The sequence below is a fragment of the Bidens hawaiensis genome, unplaced genomic scaffold (assembly GCF_021521415.1).
Source record: "Bidens hawaiensis isolate Kalapana, Puna unplaced genomic scaffold, B.hawaiensis_p1.1 tig00035574_1, whole genome shotgun sequence".
Lineage (NCBI taxonomy): Eukaryota > Viridiplantae > Streptophyta > Magnoliopsida > Asterales > Asteraceae > Bidens > Bidens hawaiensis.
In genome coordinates this window covers 67,313-70,723 of record NW_027496196.1, presented here as the reverse complement: position 1 = coordinate 70,723, position 3,411 = coordinate 67,313, and the positions used below count along the sequence as shown (strand labels likewise).

Below are 3,411 nucleotides of genomic sequence, written 5' to 3'. Positions count from 1 at the left end.
TTGTTATCTATGTATTGTATTAAACTTGATTTCTCACCAACACGCAAGTGTTTGACGTTTATTTTAACACATGTTCAGGTTTGCAGTAGCTGTTTTGGAGCTTGTGGACACGTAGGAAGTTTTCTTTATTTTTGACCTAGATTAAAATGTATCAAGACAAGTTATTGTTGTTCGAATATTTTGCCTTATAATATATTGATTTATGTTGATTTATGTTATCTTTTGTTTACCTTGCGCGTGCGCGAATGAATGTATTTATTAAATATTGACACCCAATAGTGTCACGAGTAATGAAACAATATGTGGCGCCCCGATGTATAATCCGCCTTTGGTCGGGGTGTTACATTACCCATGCTATTTCAGTTTTATAAATTTTTATTGATGATGTTAGACATACCGGATGAATAGGAGATATTAAAGCAATTATCATTTATGAGTATGCTCACATTGTCATAAATCATGAATAAATGTGATGAAATAATTAAAATTATATAGCAAGTGCAACAAAACAAATTTTTTTTTTCAAACTATAACTTTTATAAATCACACAACTACAACACCAGACAAAAAGACCCCTAAAACAAAACACTTAATCACTTGCAAGTTGCAATAGTATGTCTTTGGAATTGTTATGTGATGAAATAATTAAAATTATATAGCAAGTGCAACAAAACAATTTTTTTTTTTCAAACTATAACTTTTATAAATCACACAACTACAACACCAGACAAAAGACCCCTAAAACAAAACACTTAATCACTTGCAAGTTGCAATAGTATGTCTTTGGAATTGTTTGCTGATTCTCACATGGTATATTTGATCATTCTAGTTATTAAAAAAGTTACTTGCCAAAAGGTTAATCGTTTTCTTGGTGGTACCCTATACCATTTACACAAATTCGATCTTGAACATGATTACTATGTATCAACTTCAATTTAATATTAGTTTTTCATTATATTAGTGCAAAATAGAGTTGTGAACAGTTTTGTACTAAGTTATTTATTTTTATTCTCTGTCCATCGGCTTGTTGACGATGAGGCGCTGCTTTGTAGTGCTTCTAGTTCTACGACCACCTCCGCCATGCTAGGCCTTGACCTTAGATCATTTGATTGACACCTTATGGCTAGCTTAACCATGGCGTGGGCCGTGTCCCAGGGGTACTTCCCTTTCAAACCCTTGTCCATTAACTGGTCCAGCTGACAACATTTATGGGGTGGTTGGCAGAGTTGAGCCCAATGATGATCATCTTCATCTGGGAGTGTCACCCTTCTGCCCAACAACACCTCCAGAAGGACAACGCCGTAGCTGTAAACATCGTAATATGGTATTGGTATACCACGAGCTACAAGGAAAACATGTAAATGGTTATATAAAAACATTCAAAAGTTTGGTGGAAACTGTAAAGATGTTAGTATACCGCCGTAATTAGCAGCTATATATTCAGGGTCGGAGTATACATAAGCAAAGAAGATTTGGGCATGCTTTTGACCGTAATCTCTGTTGGGAAGTCTACTAAAGCCATGTAGCTTAGGATTGTAGTCCTGTAAGTTAAAAAGAAACAATTAACCGTAAATATCAAGACTAAACCATGAATATCAAACCATGACTTAGTTTCTAAAACACTTACAGAATCAAGTAAAACTCCAGAAGGATTGAATTTGAATAAATATCCATAGCCCACACTAACACCGGAACTATGAAGAAAAGCAAGGCCCTTGGTATAGAGGTAGGGTACTGAAAAGACTCAAATACCCTTAAGTAACACCCGCGGGTCAACCTTGAACCTAACACAAGTCACCCGCGGGACATATAAACCATCCGCATAAGCATTTGAGGAAGAAACACCCTCGAAGAACATGCAGAAGCACCTTGACACCCTCAGGAGTCATCCGCAAGAAGGAACTTTCTTCCGCGTTAATAACTGTGAGGTATTACCTTGGGAACAGCTGTCAACAGTCAGATACCTTCCAGAAGATCTACCAAGATGCTTTCTTGGGCAATACGTGACATCTCAACCAATCAATAAAGGACGCCTGATAAGGCCGTTATAACCGTGCACATGGCCAGTGTTGCCCATAAACCTATATCAAAAGGACGCGTGTCCAGGTGGTTACACATGCACATGTAACGTATAAACTGAACCTATCAAAAGAGGACACGTGTCCAGGTGGTTACGAGAGCATCTTCTTAAGGGAAGCTGGCCCAATCACTCTTCCCACACTCTTCGGCTATAAATACTCTCTTCATCACCATGAGGTATTCATTCACTCCCACTGTACTCTCTCAATTTACTTAAGTACTTATCTTCCACAGAACAGTACTTATTCTCACGCCGGAGGGTGGTTACGGGAAGATCCCCCCTCTTGTCCTTCCCGTAACGAGACTCACGGTGTCTGTTTTGCAGGTTCCAGTCACTGGACTTTGGGAGGTTGTACTCATATCTTGGTTGTAATTATCGTATCCTACCTTGTGGATTCATTAGATCCAGGACCAATACCCGGGGAGTGGATCTGTGTTTCTTCACTTGGCCACTCCAAGAACGATCTTGAACCGTAGACTCCATGAAAGACGGCATTTATTCGTTCCTGCCATTGGAAAACTAAACCCGTCAATAACCCAACCTTCAAATTGACTCAAGTGTTGATACTTAAGAAAACACGACTTACTAAACAATTGATTCTTCAAGTTGCCTCGAGCCGTGTACTCAGAAACCAAAAACATATTGTTACCTTCCGTACAATATCCTATCAACCCCACGATATTTGGGTGAGATAGATTCCCTACAAAATTCACTGCGCCCTACAGTTATAATTAACATATGTTAACATACAAATAAAATTAACGTGCCAATTGTGAGGATCAAGTAGAGTAATTATGTAATTACATAATTAATATACTTGTAGATATAATTACTCTACTTGATACGCACAATTAGCACGTTAATTTTATTTGTATTCGATCCAAACACTACTTAATTAATCATAAAAACAGTAAGCTTAGAATACAATTAAAATTTGAGAACTAATTTGGTACTCACCAGCTGATCATTTAACCTCACTGGGGAGACTACCTTGACGGCAATAGCGAATCCAGCTCCGGGGCGTGAAGCCTTAAAACGATTTCATATTGATCCACCCTTTGTAAACACCTTTCGGCAACCCACTTTTGAAATTTTGTGTTGCCTTTTGAAGATCCGTAAAACGAAAACATATGAGATCTGTGGGAGGGACAGTTGAATCCCGATGGTCCGACTTAATTCTGTTGCTGTAACAAATGCCCATTATATATATGATGAAGATGATGGCAAAATGCAAAGAAAATTAATAGATTAGAAAGAATAAGACTTGGACTTTAATTAACACATGCATGCATTGACCCATGATCTTTGAATAATTAGTCTTCCAAGTCACT

The 3,411-nt window shown here is 37.8% G+C and overlaps 1 protein-coding gene across 1 annotated transcript; it reads right to left on the bottom strand.

The window, feature by feature from the left end:
* Positions 1-964: 964 nt before the first annotated feature.
* LOC143587574 (putative serine/threonine-protein kinase PBL10) lies at positions 965-2,575 on the bottom strand. The gene is made up of 4 exons (XM_077068826.1): positions 2,467-2,575; positions 1,628-1,734; positions 1,418-1,541; positions 965-1,342 (listed from the first exon to the last, which is right to left on the bottom strand). Exons 1-4 carry the CDS (start codon positions 2,573-2,575, stop codon positions 996-998), a joined length of 687 nt encoding a protein of 228 aa, XP_076924941.1. The 3' UTR covers positions 965-995.
* Positions 2,576-3,411: the final 836 nt, after the last annotated feature.